Below are 20,741 nucleotides of genomic sequence, written 5' to 3' on the forward strand. Positions count from 1 at the left end.
TCCTCTGACCTGCCCGGGCCTGTCCCGATCCAGGGCAAGGGGTCCCAGGCCCAAAGCACAGACTGCCCCTACCTCATCCCAGCTGCTCTGGGGACGGGGTCCAGTCCTGGTACAGCTCCAGGTGGCTGTGTGAGCTTGTGCTGGTGAGCTCCTAAACTCCGGGTGCAGAGGCCAGCCCACCTTCAGCAGCCGGACTGGGCCCACTAACCCCCAGCCCTTCTGTCAGTCCCACAGCTGGATCTGGGAGGAAACCAGAGTAAGTCAGAGTGGGAAATTCTAGCCTCTTCCAGACTCTTCAGAAGATCTAAAGAAGGAGGGGCAGGCTCATCTCACAGGCCCAGCCGGCCACCGTTACTAACGTCCCAGTCAGCCTATGCGGAGACACCATCAAGCCCCGTTACAGCTGAGGAAACTGAGGAACAGTGTGGTGAGGTAACTGGCCAGAGGGCACACAGCAGGTCTTGGACTAGTCTGTCTTCTAAAGGCCCAAATCTCAGAATGAAGTTTGTCGGGTCACTTCTTGCCCCAAGTTCAGCGACATCTGGGACGGACCCAACCCGGGGCTTCCACTCGGCCTCCTTGCTCAGGGCGGGAGAAGCCGGGGCCTGGGAGCCCCGCAGCAGTCCGCGCAGGGATGGAACGGCCAGGGGGCGGGTGCGCAGGCCAGATCGGGGCCGCCTGACGCTCCTCAGGTTGGGCGGGACCGTCCACCCGGGGGCGGGGCTCCTGCAAGGCTCCGCCCCGCCCCGCCTGCCCCGCAGAACCGCCGCCGGGAACCCAGTTTCCGAGGAACTTTTCGCGGGCGCTGGGCACCACCGAGTTCCGGGCGGGACGCGAACGCGCGGAGCGGCTGCGGCGGGCCCGGCGGACCTCCGAGAGGAGGTGACTGCGCCATGGACGAGCCACCCTTCAACGAAGCGGCCTTGGAGCTGGCGCTGGCCGAGCCGTGCGAGCTGGACGCGGCGCTGCTGACCGACATAGAAGGTGCGTCAGGGCCACTGGGCTCCGCGCACGGGCGGCGCCGGGCCGGGGGCGCGGAGGGCGTCGGGGCGCGGCCCGCGCCTCTGTGCGGAGCGCTCCGCGTCTCTGCGCCGAGGGCTGCGGGCCTCGCGGTCCTGTCCCCGCGGAGCTGCCCGTGCCCGCTGGGTCCTGTAGGAGGCTCGGCGCTGAGCACGTGCGCCTCTGGGCGCCCCGGCCCGCACCCCGCGGCCACCGAGTCCTCAGTCGCGAGGCGGCGTTGGCGAGAGCCGGGGACCCGGCGTCGCCGATGCCCCGCCCCGCCCCGGCCTTGACGTCAGCAGGAGGTTACTCTCGGTCGTTCCCTCCGGCCGGAGAGTTCAGCTCGGCGCCCGCGCTCCTGCGCATGCGCGCCGCGGTCCCGCGGACCCTGACAGACCAGGGCCCGGTTCTCCTAGCTGGCTCCGGGTATCGGTTCGGCACACGTTTATCGAGCGTCTACTGAATACCAGGCCCAGTTCTAGGCACCAGAGGTTCACAGACCTGGGCTCCCCCTTTCCTTGGAAGCACAAACCCACCCTAAGGAAACCCATAAACGGATACTTACATCTGTGGTGGAGCTGGGGCAGGGTGACTGCTTCGGGTAGGGCGGTGGGGTGGGACCTGAGCTCAGCCCTGAGAAGGATGTCTTCCCCGCAGAGGGCACGGCGAGGAGTTGGAGGGGCACAGGTGAGACTGGGCAGATGGGTGGAAGAGGACTTGGCAGGGAAAGGCGGGAGCAGCAGCGCGGGCTCTCTTACACACCTAGAAACACTGCTCTGGTTGTTCTACAAAGAGGGTGTTGGGGGCGAAGCTGCAGCGGGGCCAGTCAGGAGGCTGTTGCCCACGGAGCACAGAGCACATTCCAGCCTCCGCAGGTTGCCTCCGAGGTTCCTATGCAGTTTCAGCCACGTTGGCTACCTTGCACTTGGTTGATGGGGAAAACAGGCCCTGAGCACAGGACCCAAACCTCCCACAGCCTGGATGGACTCATCCATGGAGCCTATGGCCGCCCTAGGGTTAGCAAAATGGACACAACTGAGCCAACCCCTCTTTGGATGGCTCTCTGGGAACCCAGCTGGTAGGGCCCAAGAGTTGCCAGGTCCCCTGGAGGGGAGTTGAGAGGAGGGCCAGGCAGCGTTGACTCGGAGGTGAGAGCTGAACTGGATCCCAGAGGCAGTGGGATGTTAAGTGACTTGTCCCAGGTCACACAGCAGAGCATGGTAGAGCCAGAATTCAAACCCAGGGTGGGAGCTCCAGAGCCCACGCTCTTAAATGCTGGTCTCCTATTGTGAATGTGTGTATGTGTGTGACACTGTAGAGCAGGGGACTCAGGAGGCTGCTCTATATGGAGGTATGCTGGGGGCCTGGGAGTGGGTCGAAACGGTCACAGGTCACACGGCCACCTCATCCTAGCCCAGAGCCTTTGACTCATGAGACGGAGGACTGGCATCAGGGAGTCTGCCCATGGCCCTGAGCCCCACCCAGCCTGGGCATGTGCCTCGGCCAGACTCCGTCATGTGACCAGCGCCCTCACCAGGAGCCCCAAGTCCTGTGCTGCAGGCTGGGCCCTGGCTGCACTGCACCACAACTCTGGGTAGATCCACTTGCTCCCAGCCTCCTTCTCCCGTTCTTGTTTTGGGGTCCCTTGTGGCCATGAGAGAGGGTGTGTGGGAGCCGCCTTGCATGAGTGCTGGGATTGTGTTGATGCCGTGGAGGGCCTTATCTCCCACTGGTTCATTCACTGCACTATGCTGCTCAGTGACGAAGGGGTGATTGGAGGACGCTGCTGGTCGGGTGGGCCTGGTCAAGGGGTGGCCTGGGCCTCCAGTGCATAGCTGGAAGTCACCTCTGCCTGGGCTTCCCAGTTCACTCGTCTTCGAAGTCCAGGTGTCTGCCTTCGACCCAGTCCCTAAATCAACCACAGGGACCTGGCTTCCTGGGTTCCAGGCCAGCCTGCTCAAAGAGGTACATGGGGGCCAACCTGCCCCCCCAGGCCTCTCCCTACAGTCTCTCATGCCCAGGTCTCTCCCTGGTGCTGCCAAGCATGGGCCCTCCTTAGAAAACAAGCTCAAGATGGCTTACAGCCCTGCTCTGGCCACAGCACATTGCCTGCTCAGCTCCCTAACCACCATGGCTGCCCAGAACCCCAAGATACAGTCCCTTGTCTCAGTGTGGTGTTTGAGACCTGTCAGGTGGGCCGGGCCCGCCCTCCCGTGGTGAGTCCTGTCCCTCCAGGCCCTCCCCATGCCCTGGACACACTCTGCCCCCACATGGCTCTCCTGCCTCATCCTCACGTCCAGAGGTCCTGAGGGCAGAGCCTGGGAGAGGCCTCTCCCCCTGGACATGGCCCCTCTCCATCCCTCTCCTGCCTTGGGTGCCTGGCCCATCTGCCCCAGGTGGCAGGAAGCAGAGGCCCTCCCGGTGTGGCTGTGTACTCTCTCCAGGTTGCAGTGGCTGCCCTGGAAAGCTGGGGTGAGGCCATAGGTGGGCTGCCCGTGAATCCCTGTGAGTTCCAGCCCTCGCACCTGTGAGGGGGTGGGGAGAGCTGCCGGCAGTCCAGGAAGGCGAGTGGGCCAGCAGTTGGGAGCTGCCTTCTGCCCGGTGGTCACCTCACTGGATGCACACATTCTAGGTGACCTGCCCAGCCTCAGGTGGGGTCACCACCGGGCAGAGGCCTGGGGTCTGGACTTCGCCCAGCTGATAGGGCAGGCCAGGTGGCAATGACTCCTGGCCAGAGCAAGTGCCTCTGTCCTGTGTCTTGCCAGCCACAGGCCCCGTGGATGTGCCCTTTGACCCTGGGGCCTACTGGGCGTGCATACCTGCACTTGTGATAGGGGAGGGGAGAGCCTCAGAAATGCCACGGTTATCTCCTCACTGGTATACAGATTGGGGGCGGACATGCCCACTACCCCCACCTGCCCAGCTGAGGTGTGGGGAGCAGCAGGAAGGCCAGGCCCAGTGGGGATTGCCTCCCAGGCCAAGAACATGTTGCAGTAAATCCATCTCTAGCTGGCAGAGGAGGGCCCAAGCCCAGCATGTGTTTCTGGGTTTCTGGCCATAGTTGATTGTTTGCTGCACAACCGCCTCGGGGCAGCCTCAGAGATGCAAATTAAAGCACCTTCAAGGTTCCAGTCACACAGTTGTGAGGACTAAGGAAAGCACCCCAAAGTAGGTAAAAACGATAAAACCCAGTGCTGGTGATGCTCTGATTAAACAGGACACATTGCAAGGGAGAGTGTAAGGAGGTTTATTGTTCCAGAGAGCAGCCTGGCAGCTCGGAAGCAGTGTGCTGCCTTTGAACCAACACACACACTTCAGAGGGGGCAATGCCAGGGCTGAGCCTTGGAGCTTCACACTGCCTCCCCTCTGCGTAGCACTCTGCACGCACATCCTGACCTGGGATGAGTGGTGGCAACAAGTTGGGACAGAGCCAGGCTGGCCTCAGGGCTCACTCCTGCCCCTGGCAGGCGGGGCTAGGGGCTGTGGGCTTGGGGGGTTGGCAGGCCTGGGTGTAGGTCTGAGGTTCTTCACTTGGCAGTCGGAAGACCTGGGGCACATAGCCTCCCTCTGAGCCTTAGTGGCCTCATCTGGATAGAGGGCTCATATTCAGGTTCCCCTGGGGCTCTGGCTCCGGGGCCATCTCATTCCAGGAAGAGCAGGCACCTGCCACATCCCCGGGCAGCCCCACACACAAAAAGGCACCCTGTGCCCCTGCTGCACATATGATCGGCTGAGGACATGCAAACCTGCCAACCGTGCTTCTCGGGAGGTTCCAGGAGATGCTGGTGGGAGCAGCGGGGCTGGCTGGCAGGGTGCAAGCCCGCTTCCCACTGCTGCCTTGTGCCCTCCCTCACGCAGCCAGAGGTGGAGTGGTGCTGTTGCTTTGTGCTGTCTGCTGCAGACTTTGTGACCTGCTTAAAAATCCCTTTTCTGCCCATTCCCTGAGAATTGGTGTTCTTAGCTCAGGCGACAGACAAACGTGGGTTGGAACTCCAGCTTTGGGCTGTCTCCTTGACCCTCTTCCTTCGTGACCCCCTCTTCTGCAGTCACACCAGCTTCTTCTTTGTCTTGATAGCACACCAAGCTTGCTCCCACCTCAGGGCCTTTGCACTTGCTGTTCCTACTGCCTGTGACATCCTTCCTCCTGGCCCATTCCCTTCTTTCATTCAGGCCTCTACTCAGATGCCCCCTCCACAAAGAGGCCTGCCCTGACTCCCTCTGTTTCTTCACGATGCTCATCACCTGCACCCCCTTCCTCCACGGATTAGTAGACGGTTGGCCTCCCTCGAACAGAAGCTCCACTGGGAGGTCTTCACGCTCTGTTCCTGCACTCGAACAGAAGCTCCACTGGGAGGTCTTCACGCTCTGTTCCTGCACCCCCAGCACCTGGCACTGGCCTGGCATTTAGGGACATCTGAGCTTCATGGGCCAAGCCATATGAAGGAGGTGGTGAGCTCCCTGTCCCAGGGGGCATGCAAGAAGAGTTTGGGGTGCAAGGCCTTGTGTCAGCTCCTGCGGGTCATAGGCTCCTGTGATAGTCAGAGGTGGGCTCCTGTGGGTGGGCGTGATGGGGGTCCCCCAAGGATTTCTGTCATGGCCTCACAGGATAAATAGGCCCGAGAATAAAAGGCCCACATCTGCCTTCAGAGGGAGGTTTGTAGGTAGAGCCAGGGAGGGGGCAGAGGGTTTCAGGTTTCCTGTTAGGCCCTGATAGAATCAGGGCAGGAGAGGAAAAGATGAAGCCAGGCTTGGGGAGGGGCAGGTGGGCCCCCTGAGGCTGAGCCCACACCTCCCCTCTCCCCATAGAGTGGGTGCAGGAGCTACGCAGGCCTTGAGTCTTAGGTCATGTGAGTGCTTACTTCACTGGCGGAGGGGCCCCACTGTGGGAGCCCTGTCCAGCCTTTCAGGCCCACTGGACTGGAGGGAGCTTCTTTAAACTGTGCACCCTGGAGGGGGGGCTCTCTTGCCTCCTAGAATCCCCTGCTCCAAGGCCAGAGGTGAAGGCTCAGAGAAGGAGAGTGACTTGCTTGGGACTGCACAGCAAGTGAAGGGTGGAGGGAAGTTCTGGCACCCAGACCTGGCTTTAGAAGAGAGTGAGAGGGGGCCCAGTCAGACCGTGAGTTCAGAGGGTGGTGGCCCCTCAACATGCCACCAGATGCACTGAGTCTTCGTTAGATCATGTCCCCGAGGCCAGCCCTCCTCTTGGCAGCTGTTCCTGACCCTATCGGCTGTGGGCCTCTCCCTTCTATGTCCTTGGTCTAGATGGGACAGAGCCAAGACATGTGAAATGGGAAACAAAGGGGGCGAGAGAGCATGAGACAGGGAGAGGGACGGTCAGGAGCAGGTAGGCTTGACTCTGGGTGGCCCTGGCCCTGCAGAGGCTCAGGTGTGAGTCAGCCCTGGAATTCAGGCCTGAGTGTCTCCCAGTCTCAAGGTACTCAGGTGAGGTAGGAGCCTTGCCAACACCAATGTCTTGATTTGGGGGGGTGAGGGAGGGTGTGAGCACCCACCAGCTGAGGAGGAAGGGAGGTGGAGAATTCAGTTGTCCTTGGCACCTGCTGCAAGGCCATGGAAGGACCCGAACAAAGAAGGGTGGATATGTGATGGAGAGGAGCCTCCTGGAAAGTGAGAGCCATCAGGGCCAGGGGATCTCTGCCCCCAACACCCTCTGAGGCTGCAGGACACCAAGAAAGGGTTGCAGGTGGGCTTGGCCGCAGTTGGAGGCTGGCATGAGCCTGGAGTCCACTTGGCCACAAAAGCTGGAGCTGGCAACCTGGGCTGCTGGCCAGGCTCTGTTCATCTGTGTAGAACTCGAACCTTACACAGAAGGGGAGAGGTTCTGGGCACCCCTCCAGAGACCCCCAGAGCCTGTCACCTCAGGACTTCCTCACCTTCTGTCCCAGGGACTGGGCTGCCTGTTGGCTTCCCCTGACCCTGCAGTGAATAAGTGAGTCAGGTTCACCCCGAGACTGCTGGGGGTGGGGGTGTCACTGACCCCGTCCCAGATCCAGGCCCCTCTTCAAAGGGATGTCTGTATGGGGCTTCAGCTCGGGCTCAGCTGTTACTGGCCATCAGTTTGGGGTATGTTCCCTTCCTCAGTTTCCCTGGGAAGTGACTGTTGCCAGGGGTTCGTGCAGTGAGGTGTGGCCCATGCTGGGGCGGCCTAGGAAGGGGAGGTCCCCACACCCACTGCCAGGTGGCCCTAGGTCTCACTTAAGCACTGCACCCAGTAACACGTTTACTTGTCCCCGTCGGAGCCCAGAATCGTGCTCGTCCCATTTCCCAAGAGCGAACTGAGGCTGAGCGTGGTCGAGACCGGCTCAGGGTATCAGAGAGCCGGAGACTTACCTGCGGAGCTGGGGCACCTCTAGCCCCTCGTTCCACCGCTCTTCTCTGACTTGACCGCCAGTAACCCCTGCAGACGTCGGCGCCTAGTGGGTTAAGGGCCAGCGTCCGCTAGTAACCCCGGCCCCCATGCGGCGCCGCGGGGCGCAACCCGAGCCGCGTGCCGTGGGGGTGGGGCGGGGCCGGGGCGGGGCGCCAGGAGGCGGTGGCGCGGCCGCTGATTGGCCGCGCGCGCTCACCCCATGCCCGGCCCGCCGCTACGCGGGGCGGGGCTGGCCGGCGGGGCGGGGCGGGGGCGGGGCCGGTAGCGGGGGCGGGGCCGGCGGGTAGCTCTGTCGCTCAGCGGCTTTAAAGTGCGCCGGCTCCGCAGGTGAAGTCTGTGCTCGGAGACCGGCAGGCCAGCCGCCTGGACGCCCCGAGGGGCGACGGGCCCGGGCCGCGGAACCATGGACTGCACGTTCGAAGGTATTTTTTGGAGGCCTCCACCCCTTTATTATAGAGCTTTCATTTCCTCAGAGGGGTTCCATCCTCGGTGCCCTGAGGGGAGGTGTACACACTCCCTGCTCTAAGAGGAGTAGGCTCCCCACGCCCACGTCCGGAGTAAGGGGGTGGCTTTCCCACATCTGCTCCACAGCGGGGAGGACCACTTTTCCTCTGTCTCCTGGATCTCCCTTTTGGGGGCACCTTGGGCTTGACAGACAGTGGGAGCCCTAGGTCAGCCAGTTTCGTCTCTCGGCCTCAGTTTCCCCAACTATCAAAGGGGCTCGTGAGGCCTGGGGTAGGGGGTCCTGCGGGAGAAAGCACTGTGCACTATGACCTGTGCAGACCTGGAGGGCCTGCCAAGTGTTTGTGTTTGAGGACAGGAGGGCTGAGCCTGGCACCCACCCCCACCCCATCCTCCCTTGTGCTCTCCTGGCAGCTTGGGTCGTCCCCTGCAGTCACTTTCCTGCCTGGCACCTGTCAGTAGGAGGGACTCAGGTGACCTTGAGGCCCCACTCCGTGCAGCTGTCCTGTCACAAAGTGTTTTGTCTGTCCTGTACAGATGGGGAGACTAAGGGCTGGTGAGAGGACACTTTCGCCAGAAGCCCAGGCTGGGGGTCTGGGGGACACCTGGGGCTCCCAGGGTTTGCTCATGGGTCCTGCAGAGCACTTTGACCCAGTGGATGACTCCTTCAGTGGGTTAGAGGGCCCTGGACTGACCCAGCCAGTCTGCTGGTTGCCAGCTGGGGGAGAGGGCTTGTGGCCAGTTTGGGCTGCTGCGGGCCATGTGTCCAGTCTGTATGAGGAGGAGAGTCAGGACAGACGGCATTGGCTTTCATTGAGGGGAGACTGAAGCTTGAATGGCCGGTCCCAAGCTGCTTGGCTGCAAACAGGGCCTGGGCTTGTGCCCAGAACATTCCGAGACACACTGGTTGGCACACATACGGCCAGTGGTTGACTCTGCCCCAAGTCTCGGTTTATTGCACAGAGAAATGGGTTGGCAAAGGCAGCTCTGAATTGAGCGGTCGTGGACCTCTGCTTCGGGGGCCACTGGCATTGTCCAGTGTCGCAAGGCTGTTTGATGCACTGGGCAAAGCTCCAGATGTCCCGGGTGTCTGTGAGCGTGGGCTCCTGGGGGTGGCTCTTTGTTTCTGTGGCATTGCTCCCACGTGTACACTGTGTCAGGGGTGGGGGGGGGCGTGAAGACACACAACACCTGCTCCACTGCCGCTCACAGCTTTTCCTCCTCCCCGCAGACATGCTTCAGCTCATCAACAACCAAGACAGCGAATTCCCGGGCCTATTCGACCCGCCCTACGCTGGGGGCGGAGCAGGGACCACAGACCCTGCCAGTCCTGACGCCAGCTCCCCGGGCAGCCTGTCCCCACCTCCTTCCACGATGAGCTCCTCACTTGAAGGCTTCCTGGGGGTGACCAAGGTGACACCCCCACCCTTGTCCCCTCCCCAGCCTGCGCCCACCCCCCTGAAGATATACCCATCTGTGCCTGCCTTCTCCCCGGTGCCTGGGATCAAGGAGGAGCCAGCGCCCCTGACTGTCCTCCAGCCCACCACCCCCCAGCCCCTGCCTGGAGCTCTCCTGCCGCAGAGTGTTGCGGCCACCACCCCACCGCAGTTCAGCTCTGCTCCCATTGTGGGCTACCCCAGCCCTCCGGGAGGCTTCACAGGTAAGGAGGGCATGTGGAGGTGGGAGTCAGGTGCTTTTGGTAGAGGAGTTTGCAGGCTTTAGCAGTCGGGCCCCTGCTCTGTGGCTGGAGGCGCCTGCTCACCAGCAGTTCTCGGGCTCCTATGGATGAAGCACTTCCCTCACTGCCCGGGGTCCACACCAGCTGCCCTTCCGCAGAGCGATTCTTGGCTAGGAGGCTGGCATACTTGCATCAGAGCCCTGGGCAGAGCCATCCAGATAGGAACCCACGGCCACAAGGGTAGTGACTAATCCCAGGTCACATGGTGATGAGGACCTGGGGGACGGGTTGGAAGTGGGTTGCGACAGCCTGTGTCCTCAGCCCCAGCCTTCATCTCTGCAGGGACCCCTCCGGGGAGCAGCTCGCAGTCACTGGCTGGCCTGCCACTGGCTTCCCTGCCAGGGGTCCCGCCCGTCTCCTTGCACAGCCAGGTTCAGAGCGCGGCCCCCCAGCAGCTGTTGACAGCCACAGCCACCCCCACGGTGGCCCCTGGAGCAACCGCTGTGACCTCCCAGATACAGCAGGTCCCGGTGAGGCGGTCTGGCTGGCATCAGGGAGGTGGCAGCCCTGGGCCCAGACCCATAGCCCACGACTGAGGCCCCTCCTGTCCTTAGGTCCTGCTGCAGCCCCACTTCATCAAGGCAGACTCGTTGCTCCTGACGACCGTGAAAACAGATGTGGGAGCCCCCTTGAAAGCGGCAGGCATCCGCTCCCTGGGCCCTGGCACTGCTGTTCAGGCAGCGCCCTTGCAGGTAGGGGGCTCAGGCAGGGTGGGGGTGGGTGGCTTGGGTGGGGTGGGGGGCGGCGAGGCTTGCTCACATGTCCACCTGCTAACTCTGCCTGGCCCTGCAGACCCTGGTGAGTGGCGGGGCCATCCTGGCCACGGTGCCACTGGTAGTAGACACTGACAAGCTGCCCATCAACCGACTTGCCAGTGGCAAGGCTCCAGGCTCGGCGCAGAGCCGCGGCGAGAAGCGTACAGCCCACAACGCCATCGAGAAACGCTACCGCTCTTCCATCAATGACAAGATCGTTGAGCTCAAGGACCTGGTGGTGGGCACCGAGGCCAAGGTGTGGGCTGAGGCCCTAACAGGGTGGCTCTGGGCAAGCAGGCACCTGGGAGGAGGAGGAGGAGGAGGAAGATGGGGCTGGGCAGACAGTCCTGGGGCCCCAGCCTCCTCGGGCCTGGCAGCTCTGTTCAGCTGAGCTTCAGGGAAGCCCCGGGTGGCACAGGCTCTTCCAGGTGCTGGGGATTTAGCAGGGGACAGACAGAGATCCTGCTGTTGAGTAGCTGACATTCTAGCAGGGTGCGGGGGCACCAGCAGAGCTGGGTTGGGGTACGCCAGGTGGCATAAGTGCTGTGCTGGAGAGAAGAGGGATGGGGGAAGTTGCAAACCTAAGTTGGGTGGTCAGGGAAGGCCTCACAAAGGTGATGCGATGTGTGAACAGAGGCCTGGAGGAGGTGAGAGGGTGAGGCATAAGGTGGAGTGATGTTGACAGCAGCCAGCCAGGTGCTGTTGTCTGTATCTTACTTACCTGGGCGGCAGGTTCTAGGGGAGGAATGTTCCCAGGGAGTAGGAATAGCAGATGCAAATCTCCTGAGGCGATTGTGTTGCAAAGCAGCCCTGCCCTCTCGCTTCAGTGCCAAGCTCTCTGGCCTGACCACTTGTGCCATCTCCCTCCCACCCCACCCCTGCAGTTGAATAAATCTGCCGTCTTGCGCAAGGCCATCGACTACATCCGCTTCCTTCAGCACAGCAACCAGAAGCTCAAGCAGGAGAACCTGAGTCTGCGCACTGCTGTCCACAAAAGCAGTGAGTGCTGGCCCTCCCTGGCTCGCAGCTCCCCCAGATCCTGAGCTCCAATTTGGGGTGAGGTGGGGTGTGGAGCTCACTCCAGCCTGCTCCTCTCTGGCCCACAGAATCGCTGAAGGACCTGGTGTCGGCTTGTGGCAGTGGAGGTAGCACAGATGTGCCCATGGAGGGCATGAAGCCAGAGGTGGTGGACACCCTGAGTCCACCCCCCTCAGATGCCGGCTCGCCCTCCCAGAGCAGCCCCTTGTCCCTTGGCAGCAGGGGCAGTAGCAGCGGTGGAAGTGGCAGTGACTCGGAGCCCGACAGCCCGGTCTTTGAGGACGGCCAGGTGGGGCCTGCAGTGTTGTTCCCTTCTTGTCATCCAGCAACTTCCTCTGAGCCCCAGGACTGGATCAGGCCCCTCACACATCCCACCTCCCCTTTTATAGACAGAAGAAAGACAGGGCTGAGGGGTTCCCACAGTAAGGCAGGGGGCAGAGTTGACCCCTCCTTCTTGGAGCTGTGCTCTCTGGGTCACGCCGCCCTGTTCTCACCGCCCTGCCCGTCCCCCCAGGTGAATCCAGAGCCGCTGCCTGCTCCCCACAGCCAGGGCATGCTGGACCGCTCTCGCCTGGCCCTGTGCGCGCTCGTCTTCCTCTGTCTCTCCTGCAACCCCTTGGCCTCCCTGCTGGGTAGCCGGGGTCCTGCTGGCCCCTCCGACACCACCAGCATCAACCACGGTCCCAGGCGCAGCATGCTGGGTGCTGAGGGCAGAGGTAGGGTGGTAGGAGGGGGGCTCTCGCAGAGGTGGATCTTGTCCTGTGGGCTTGGGGCTCTGAATTTCCTGGGTGCCCAGCCTCTGTGTCCCCAGCTTCTGTCTGCCCCTAGATGGTCCTGGCTGGGCCCCATGGCTGCTGCCCCCACTGGTCTGGCTGATGAATGGGCTGCTGGTGCTCTTCTCCTTGGCACTTCTCTTTGTCTATGGAGAACCAGTCACTCGGCCCCACTCATGCCCCGCCGTGCACTTCTGGAGGCATCGCAAGCAGGCTGACCTGGACCTGGCCAGGGTAAGTGGCCAGACCCTGGGGGATGGGATCCGGCAAGGCTGGGACCCCGAGCAGTGTCTGGGAAGGTGCTGGGCATACCGTGGACCTCCCCTGTTCTTCCCACTCCTGACTACCCCTCCGACTCCTGTGGACCCCTAGGGGCCCAGCCTGCGCTGCTGGGATGGTGTGGTCCTCACGGGAGGCCCAAGGTGGAGGAGTAGCACAGCCCCACGTTTCTTACCTGAAAACCCCTCACCCCCAGGGGGACTTTGCCCAGGCTGCCCAGCAGCTGTGGCTGGCCCTGCGGGCCTTGGGCCGGCCTCTGCCCACCTCCCACCTGGACCTGGCCTGCAGCCTGCTCTGGAGCCTCATCCGCCACCTGCTGCAACGTCTCTGGGTGGGCCGCTGGCTGGCCGGCTGGGCAGGGGGCCTACGGAGGGACAGGGCCCTACAGGCAGATGCTCGCACCAGTGCCCGTGACGCAGCCCTCGTCTACCACAAGCTGCACCAGCTGCACACCATGGGTATGCGAGCAAGGGCTGGGCCCCCGGGGTCCTGCTGCCTCCACACCACTCTTGGCCTCACGCCCTCTTATCTTCCAGGAAAGTACTCAGGTGGGCACCTCGCTGCTGCCAACCTGGCACTGAGTGCCCTGAACCTGGCCGAGTGCGCTGGAGATGCTGTGTCCGTGGCCACGCTGGCTGAGATCTACGTGGCCGCCGCACTCAGGGTCAAGGCCAGTCTGCCCCGGGCCTTGCATTTTCTGACAGTGAGTAGGTGGTGACCAGTGGGGGCTCTGTGGGTAGGTGAGGGCTGCACAGAAAGGCACGTGGTTATGGGGCCGGCTGTGGGCCCGCCGTGGTCTCGGCCAGGGTTCAGTTTGACGGCCCGTTCCTTCCTCAACAGCGCTTCTTCCTGAGCAGTGCTCGCCAGGCCTGCCTGGCACAGAGCGGCTCAGTGCCCCTTGCCATGCAGTGGCTCTGCCACCCTGTGGGCCACCGTTTCTTCGTGGATGGCAACTGGGCCCTGTGCAGCGCCCCGAGGGACAGCTTGTACAGCGTGGCTGGGAACCCAGGTGCCTTCTCTCCCTGGGCCCTTCCCCGTGCCCACCCCTTTCCCCACAGCTGGCCGCCTCCTCTGTCCCCCGTTCCCATTCCTCATGCCTTTCCCTGGTCAGTCTCTTGTCCCCTGCCTCTCTGCTGTCCCGGCCCACCCTGGCCTGCTGCCCTGCCATCTGGTGTGGCTATGGGGATGTGCAGATGGGGAGGCCAACCTGGGTCTGTCTCAGCGGGGGCTCTTCAGAGGCAAACAGGAAGACGGGGCAGGGGGCCAGGGGGCTGATTCAAGAGGTGCTCCAGACAACATCACCATGCAGTGAGGAGGTCGGGAAAGGGCGTGCATCCCAGGTGGGTTATCCTGTCCACAGGTGGACGGAGTGTTTATCCACCAGCTTTCAATTGTCTCAGAGCCAGGCCCTCCCGTGCCCAGAAAAGATCCCTAGTGCAGGGAGGTGCCTGTGCACAGGAGGGGTGGGGCCATTCTCGCCCCTCCACTCGCCCACTCTTCTCCACAGTGGATCCCCTGGCCCAGGTGACTCAACTGTTCCGCGAACATCTCTTGGAGCGAGCACTGAATTGCGTGGCCCAGCCCAGCCCCAGTCCTGGATCAGCCGAGGGGGACAAGTGAGTGTCTCTGTGCACCTCAGCAGGCCAGAGCCCCCTGTTCAGTGGAGCCTGTGGGTGGCCAGAGCTGGGCCACTGTGGCCTTAGGTGCATTTCGGTTCCTCTCTGGGCCTCAGTTTCCCACCGGCCCAGCACGAGGGGATGGAGGCTCTTGGAGGAGCCAGGAGGCCAGGCTGCGCTGTGTGCAGAGGTGAGGACCCCTGCCAGCCATCCTGACCGCCCGTCCTCTCCTGCCACAGGGAGTTCTCAGATGCCCTGGGGTACCTGCAGCTGCTGAACAGCTGTTCGGACGTGGCCGGAGCTCCTACCTGCAGCTTCTCCATCAGCTCCAGCATGGCTGCCACCCCCGGTGAGCCCCCCACCTGTGACGCCCTCAGCCCCAGCGCCAAGCAGCTCAGCTTCGGGTGCAGTGTGGCTGAGTTTCTGCCTCCTGTGCCCCCTTTGCAGGCACAGACCCGGTGGCCAAGTGGTGGGCCTCTCTGACAGCTGTGGTGACCCACTGGCTTCGGCGGGATGAGGAGGCAGCCGAGAGGCTGTACCCATTGGTGGAGCACCTGCCCCGTGCCCTGCAGGAGTCCGAGTGAGCACAGGCTGCATGCTCGTGCCCCACCCCCAACCCTGCCCCCAGCTTTGTTCTATGTCCTTGGGGTCTCACCATGCTCTTCCCATGAAGCCAGAACCAGGGCAGAGGGAGGTCCAACCATGACACTTCTGCCTTGGCCCCAACAGGAAACCCCTACCCAGGGCGGCTCTGCACTCCTTCAAGGCTGCCCGGACCATTCTAGGCCGCGGGAAGGCTGAGTCTGGCCCAGCCAGCCTGGCAATGTGTGAGAAGGCCAGTGGGTACCTGCAGGACAGCCTGGCCACCACACCAGCTGACAGCTCCATTGACAAGGTAAGGGCTGGGGCCAGGGGCCTGGCCTGTCTCAGGGGCCTTGGCCTTTCCACTCCCTGGATGGTCCCCCTTGGGCTGCAGAAGACTGCAGGGTCAGCCCAACAGCACAGGACGGGGGACCCAGCCGGCCTTGCCTTCTGGCTAAGGCTTGGGTCCAGGGGAGAATGGCTGCTCCCTCTGGCCTCAATGTTGCCCTCCTAGGAGGAGGGTGGGGTGAACATGTGGCAGGGCCCTCCTTGGAGGCTGCCGCGCAGGCCGGTGGGGGCATGGGGGCCTGGAGAGCGGGCGGCCCCGCGGTGCATTGCTGTTGCATTGCATGTGTGAGGCAGGTGCAGTGCCTCGGCAGTGCAGCCCGGAGCCGGCCCCTGGCACCGCGGGCCCCCTAGCCTTCTCTCCCACAGCCAGAGGCCCTGACCCCTGCCCTGCCCTACCCACCACCCCCAGGCCTTGCAGCTGCTCCTGTGTGACCTGCTCCTTGTGGCGCGCACCAGCCTCTGGCAGCGGCAGAAGCTGCCGGCACCCACCCAGGCCTCGCAGGGCCCTGGAGGTGGGGCCCAGGCCTCTGCCCTCGAGCTTCGTGGTTTCCAGAGGGACCTGAGTGGCCTGAGGCGTCTGGCACAGAATGTTCGGCCTGCCATGCGGAGGGTGAGTGCCCACAGAGTCCTGACTTGCGATGGGGACAGACATGAGGTGTCTGAAGGGAGTGGGGCCTGACCTGAACCTCTCCTGGTTCCTCCTGCCCAGGTATTCCTACATGAAGCCACTGCCCGACTGATGGCAGGGGCCAGCCCAGCGCGGACACACCAGCTTCTGGATCGCAGCCTGAGGAGGAGGGTCGGCCCCTGCAAAGGAGGTGAGAAGGCCGGCTGGCCCAGGTGGGAAGGGTCGCAGGCCAGGTGATGGCTGCAGAGGGAGACCATAAGACACACAGGAGCCTCGGGACTTCGAGGTGGCCCCTGATGGGAGCCCTAACCTGTGACTCGGGGGACGACTGTCCTTTGTGGAGCACTCGCTCTGTGCTCCAGGGGAAGGAGCGGAAGGGACCAAGTTGCATGGCAGCCCAAAACCAAAGGCGTGGGGGCGCAGGCTGGACCAGGCGACAGGGGCGGGGCCGGGGCCTGAGCCCCACCCTGGCGCAGCCCCCGCCCCTGACGTGCTCCCGTGTGCGTGCGCAGGTGTGGCGGCGGCGGAACTGGAGTCCCGGCCCACGAGGCGGGAGCAGGCCGAGGCTTTGCTGCTGGCCTCTTGCTACCTGCCGCCCGGCTTCCTGTCGGCGCCCGGGCAGCGCGTGGGCATGCTGGCCGAGGCGGCGCGCACGCTGGAGAAGCTCGGTGACCGCCGGCTGCTGCACGACTGTCAGCAGATGCTCATGCGCCTGGGCGGTGGGACCACTGTGACCTCCAGCTAGACTCCTGCCGGCGGGCCTGCCCTAGAGCCGGGTCTCCGTATCAGCGGCCGAGAGCGACGCCGGAGATCCGGGGCTCACGCCCAGTCCACAGACTGCGCGGCCCCTGGGCGGCTGGAGACCCTCAGAGACGTCTGCTCTTGACCTGCGGGCCTACCCAGCCCGCTCCCGCACTCGGCGCGCGGTGGCCAGGATAGTGCTGGCCCCTGGTGGCCGGCTGGGGAATTACCGGGGCCTGCCGCCGCCGCCGGATGTCACGTGCTCCCAGTGACACCGCTCCTGGGTGTCATGGGCCCCCAGTCCGCAGCTCTCCCCCTCCCTCCAGAGAGAAGAGAGGGGTGCATTTCACCGAACCGAGGGACCCTACCCCCTGTGCCTCCCTCCCATCTAGGGAGACCTGTGCATAGTGTAGATCGGAGTGCACCAGCCTCCTGGCCTCCAAGGCTCAGGCGTTACTTTGCCTTTTGCAGACTTTATTTTCATAGGTTGAGAAGTTTTGTACAGAGAATAAAAAATGAAATTATTTATAATCTGGGTTTTGCTCCTTTGGGGAGAGGCTAACCAGAGGGGATTCTTTGGGCCTTCTGTCCCTCTAGCACCCAGGCAAAGGCTTCTTGTTGCCACCTGCCCTTCTGTGTTTGGGAGGCCTGGCTTTATTCCCTCCAGCTGACCTGGGCCCTGGCGCGCGCTCTCATCTCCTAACCCTTAGGGCCCTTGTGGTCTCAGCTTTTCCTTCTTGCTTACCCTCCCAGCTTCTGCCCCCTTTAGGTCCAGGAATGATATGTTCTTGGGAATCTGTGGTGACGGGAGGAACTACAACCTGGGTCTTCCTGTGTGTCTGGGTGTGTCACCTGCCTAACCCCTGTCCCCTCATCTGAGGCCACACAGCTGTGGCAGGGCAGCAGGGGCTTCTCTCCCTGACAGCACATTCCTGTCCCAGAGCCCGCCCCTAAAGCCTGGACCCTCTCCCAGGAAAATCTGGTCAGAATCCACGGGCTGCAGAATTCCAAAACAATCGTTGTATCTTTATTGACTTTTTTTTTCTGAATGCAATGACTGTTTTTTTTTTTTTACTCTTAAGGAAAATAAACATCTTTTAGAAACAGCTCGATACACACAATCTTCAGTGTGAAGCAATATACTAATAAGAACACTAGTCGTCTTAACATTTACAGTCTTCATATATATTATATATATGTATATGTATACATATATATACACTATATAACGAGGCTGGATATAATACACACGTTCACCATTTTACAGTCATATGTACAGGAAGTTGCTAGGGCGGCCCCAGGCTGGGGCTGCGTCAGGCCTATCGAAGCGTGGACAGAGCTGAGGACACGGACAGACAGGCGGACGAACTGGTGGGCACTGGCCCGGGGCGGTGGTGGCTGCATGGGGAAGGGGGCAGCGCTGGAGCCACCTTCCCAGCAAGGGCCCCGTGCTAAGGGGCGCACGACGCACAGTGGCGACACACGGAGAAGCGAGCATGTTCCCAACATATATACATTCTATGTGACATATATATAGAGGGGCACACAGGTGTGTACATGGATCTAGCGCTGTCTCCGCTCCCGTGCGAGTGGCGCTGCGGCCCCTGGAGACGGTGGTCATGCGGAGGGTTGGTCACGCGTCTACTGGGGATCGAGACTCCTTCTGCGCTCCCAGGCTGGGCTCCAGGGATGGGGTGGGCTGGAAGGGGGACGAGCAGAAGCCAGCGGGGGCAAGTCTGCCCACACCCAGGAAGGTCGCATCCCTCGAGAACAGGCCCCAGATGCTCCGCCCTCCAGACCTACACGCAGGTTTTGGCCGAGGCTGGGCAGTTAAGGCGCCCAGCCTCCAGCCCCTCCTGCATGGGTCAGGACTCGCCAATCCCCTATCCCTACCCACACTCAGGGTGTCCGGCTGACGGCCACGACAGACCCACGTGGAATGTGTACCACGTTATCCTGGAACTTTCAGGGGAGAAGTGTGTCCCCAGGCTACAGGCCTTCCGGCTCCGCCAGAGTCTGGGGGTCCCAAGGGGTCTGGCCACTCCGCGGGCTAACCCCTCTCCAAGCCTGGCCGGGGGATGGAGGCGAGAAGGCCCTGTGCCGTCCGGTGCCAGGAGCAGACGGATCCGGAGCGTGTTTTCTACCCAACCGGGGACCACTAGCTTCCGCCCAAGGCGGCCAGATCCAAGATTCGGTTCCGGATCAGGAATCCGCTCAGGACCCGCGCCGGAAGCAGGGCAAAGGCCCGGGGGCTACGCCTGCGGCTCCTCTCCTCGGCGGCGGGCGGGCTGGCTCCGGCGGCTCCTCCGGCCGGGAGTGGATTACAACGGCAGCCTCTGCAGAAAAGAGACACGGGGCGCGCTGCCTACGGAGGTGCACGTGCCGAGGGGTCAACCCCTCCGGACCCGCCCCGGACTCGCAGTGAGAGCGAAGCCCCGCCGGCAGCTGGGCCTGGAGGCTGGCCTCCGCGCTCCGCCCCCGGGCTAGCCCCGCCCCGGGCGCACGCGGGAGTTTAAGTGGCCCGGGGCCCTCGCGTGCGCACTCGCCACCGCTGTCTGCCTGGAGCCGATGGGCCCGCTACGGAGAATGCTCTCCAGCCTGGGCCCCTCCAAGGGGGGCTCGCGGTAACTCACCTTATGTTTGGGGCATTTCAAAGAAAAGTTCTCTTCAATGAATATACAACCTATGAGCAAACAGAAGTTCGTGCGGTCAGAACCGGCATCGTGTGTGGCCGGGAGCGGGGCGCCCACCGCCCGGACGCCCCCGGTTGCGGGTTTTTTTCGAAGAGTAAGTCAAACTCTGCCTGCCCTCCAGCCCCGCTGGTTTGCCTGTCCTTTACTCTGCCCTCCCCCTGGAACCCCATCTAGTCATAGGGAGGCCTCCCCTAATTCTCCAGCTTGTTCCCCCTGCAAACAGCCTAGCCAGTCCAACAGCAATCCTTCTGCCCCGCCCTGGCCGGCACTAGGGGTGGCTCTGCTGGAGGCAGACGGGCGGGAGCAGAGCTGGGAAGGCTCCAAACCTCGTCTGGGTCCAGCAGCCTCAGCTGAGCTGCTAGCTGACCACAGCCACCTGGGTGGGCTCCGCCTGGCAACCCTTATGCGCCTTCCTGTGACTTAGTAATGCAGCTAATATAGCAGCGGCACAGCCTGCCCTGCCTCAGGCCTGCTCCCTGCCTGGGGACACTGGTCACCTCCCTCTTCGCCATCCTCCCAGTGCGGCAGCCCCTGCTTCCTGTGCCAAAGCCTCTGGGGCTCCCAGGGGGGTGGAAGCAGGGAGGGTCCTGGCAGGGGAGGCCTCTGCTCTGTCGTGTGGCAGGGTTGTCATATCCTCACCCCCATCCAGGGCAGCAGGGGGCGGGGGACAGAGGTCCTGAGGCCTCCCGGAACCGAACCAGTGCTGCCCTCTCTGGGTCGTGTGCATGACCTCACTGCCTGCCCTAGAGAGCTGCAAAAAGAAACGACTCTCCCCTCTGCTTCACAGGTGAGGCCCCGACTGCAGAGGCATGGAGGGACGCACCCAGGCCACGCATGAAGGATGCCACCAGGATCAGGGGCTCCAGGCTCTCTGGCAGGCAGTCTGTGCTCTGCGTGCCTGGCAATGGTAGGTACTCTATAAACGCCCACAGAACAGACAAGCGAGTGATCAGAAAGAGCAGGGCAGGTGCGCGGGGCCTGGCGTGGCCCTGCTTCCCCCTTCCACAGCTTCTGTTTTGAATCTCCTCTCCTTCCATCCCACTCAGTTTTTGTCACTGAACTGTATCTCTCCCTTTTTCCCAAACCCAGTGAACTCCTATTCAGACTTCAAAGGCCCAGCCTGGTGGCCCTGCTCTTCGAGGCTTGAGATCCTCCCCAGCTCTAGGCACCCCTTGGCGACAGCAGCTCACATATAGCTTTCAGCCTTGTAGTCTATGCTTCTCCAGCAGGTGGCTGGGGACTGACGTGTCTCGCCAGCATTGCCCAGCAGAGGGCCTGGCTGAGAGACACCAGAAGATAAAAAACTGCTGGGGAAGAAGAGGGAAGCTCGGGGGCCAAGGGCTGAGGGTCGAGTGGGGCTGGTTCAAGGAGCTGTGCCCACATCCCCTGACTTCCTGTCCGCTAGGGCTAACTCTTACCCGCATCGCTGGCACACGGGTAATGGTAGGTGTGGAGGCATCCTTTGTGGCAGCACCCTATGGTGGCCCCCGCTTCTTGGCAGCTGGAACAAGTCTGGCGAGGAGAAAAGGAAGACAGGTGAGTCTGCAGCTGAGGGCCCGGGAGGCCCCCACCCTTTTCCAAACAGGACCTCGACCGGCAGCCGTGGGAGAGCTCAGGATGGTCATTGGTACCTTGGGTGGGGAGCTCTCCGGGTGGGATACCTAGTGCATAACCACAGGTGTCTCTGTGTCCGGCAGGTGT

At 62.6% G+C, this 20,741-nt stretch overlaps 2 protein-coding genes across 7 annotated transcripts in view; one reads left to right on the plus strand and one right to left on the minus strand.

Moving 5' to 3' along the window:
• Positions 1-744: 744 nt before the first annotated feature.
• SREBF1 (sterol regulatory element binding transcription factor 1) lies at positions 745-16,878 on the plus strand. Of its 3 annotated transcripts, XM_019980922.2 has the most exons (21): positions 745-1,043; positions 1,905-1,908; positions 7,765-7,809; positions 9,081-9,509; positions 9,870-10,057; positions 10,142-10,279; positions 10,380-10,598; positions 11,227-11,341; positions 11,449-11,669; positions 11,895-12,096; positions 12,209-12,387; positions 12,629-12,890; positions 12,969-13,135; positions 13,273-13,441; positions 13,940-14,048; positions 14,288-14,397; positions 14,496-14,628; positions 14,778-14,943; positions 15,388-15,588; positions 15,688-15,796; positions 16,119-16,878. In XM_019980922.2, exons 1-21 carry the CDS (start codon positions 894-896, stop codon positions 16,349-16,351), a joined length of 3,549 nt encoding a protein of 1,182 aa, XP_019836481.2. In that variant the 5' UTR covers positions 745-893; the 3' UTR covers positions 16,352-16,878. The 3 variants fall into 3 exon arrangements, with proteins under 3 accessions (XP_019836481.2, XP_019836479.2, XP_019836480.2); XM_019980921.2 differs by lacking the exon at positions 1,905-1,908 and having other exon boundaries at positions 755-984; positions 7,715-7,809; XM_019980920.2 differs by lacking the exons at positions 1,905-1,908; positions 7,765-7,809 and having other exon boundaries at positions 747-984.
• Positions 16,879-17,352: 474 nt separating this feature from the next.
• RAI1 (retinoic acid induced 1) overlaps positions 17,353-20,741 on the minus strand; it is a 103,666-nt gene continuing 100,277 nt past the window's right edge. For all 4 annotated transcript variants that reach the window (XM_070773187.1, XM_070773189.1, XM_070773188.1 and 1 more), the window contains 3 exons: positions 20,459-20,552; positions 18,981-19,030; positions 17,353-18,683 (listed from right to left, as the gene is read on the minus strand). In XM_070773187.1, coding sequence (XP_070629288.1) covers positions 18,669-18,683; positions 18,981-19,030; positions 20,459-20,552 — 159 coding nt within the window. In that variant the 3' untranslated portion in view covers positions 17,353-18,668. The remainder of the gene's footprint in view (positions 18,684-18,980; positions 19,031-20,458; positions 20,553-20,741) is intronic.

Source organism: Bos indicus, chromosome 19, assembly GCF_029378745.1.
Source record: "Bos indicus isolate NIAB-ARS_2022 breed Sahiwal x Tharparkar chromosome 19, NIAB-ARS_B.indTharparkar_mat_pri_1.0, whole genome shotgun sequence".
Taxonomy (NCBI): domain Eukaryota; kingdom Metazoa; phylum Chordata; class Mammalia; order Artiodactyla; family Bovidae; genus Bos; species Bos indicus.

Excerpts from the sequence above, each read along its gene's own strand:
- SREBF1 (XM_019980922.2), top strand. The coding sequence starts at position 894 with ATGGACGAGCCACCCTTCAACGAAGCGGCCTTGGAGCTGGCGCTGGCC. Across the intron at positions 11,670-11,894 it reads CGGTCTTTGAGGACGGCCAG|GTGAATCCAGAGCCGCTGCC; the intron begins GTGGGGCCTGCA and ends CCGTCCCCCCAG. Across the intron at positions 15,797-16,118 it reads GGTCGGCCCCTGCAAAGGAG|GTGTGGCGGCGGCGGAACTG; the intron begins GTGAGAAGGCCG and ends GTGCGTGCGCAG.